This window comes from Octopus bimaculoides, unplaced genomic scaffold, assembly GCF_001194135.2.
Source record: "Octopus bimaculoides isolate UCB-OBI-ISO-001 unplaced genomic scaffold, ASM119413v2 Scaffold_79838, whole genome shotgun sequence".
Taxonomy (NCBI): Eukaryota; Metazoa; Mollusca; class Cephalopoda; order Octopoda; family Octopodidae; genus Octopus; species Octopus bimaculoides.
In genome coordinates, this window is record NW_026413648.1 from 1 (window position 1) to 580 (window position 580).

Genomic DNA, 580 nt, shown 5'->3' on the forward strand with positions numbered 1-580 from the left:
CGTATTCATACAGGGGAAAAACCATATCGCTGTGATGTCTGTGGAAAATCGTTTTCTGCCCAAACTTACTTAACTACCCACATACGTATTCATACGGGAGAAAAACCATTTCATTGTGATGCCTGTGGTAAATCATTCGCTGCAAGAAGTATACTAATTAGTCACAAACGAATTCATACAGGAGATAAACCATATCAGTGTGATATCTGTGATAAATCATTCTCTGTAGGCAGCACCTTAACTAAACACAAACGCATTCATACAGGAGAGAAGCCATATCAGTGTGATATCTGTGGGAAATCATTCTTTCAAAGAGCTCACTTAACTTCTCACGAACGTATTCATACGGGAGAGAAGCCTTATCACTGTGGAATCTGTGATAAAGCTTTTTCTGAAAGTTGTCACTTAACCAATCACAAACGTGTCCACACTGGTGAGAGACCATATCGTTGTCGGGTCTGTGGGAAATCGTTTTCTCAAACAAGTTACTTAAATGTACACATCAAACGTATTCATTCAGGAGAGACGAGCATTCGTACACAAGAGAAACCACATCACTGTGATTTCTGTGGTAAGTCGT

General features: G+C 39.7%; 1 protein-coding gene across 1 annotated transcript; it reads left to right on the forward strand.

Annotated features, from left to right (window-relative positions):
• Positions 1–3: 3 nt before the first annotated feature.
• On the forward strand, positions 4–576 carry LOC106867077 (zinc finger protein 383; the record flags this gene model as incomplete). Its single annotated transcript, XM_014927419.1, has 1 exon — positions 4–576. A coding segment is annotated over one exon (573 nt), but the record flags the coding sequence as incomplete, so codon positions are not given.
• Between the last annotated feature and the right edge of the window lie 4 nt (positions 577–580).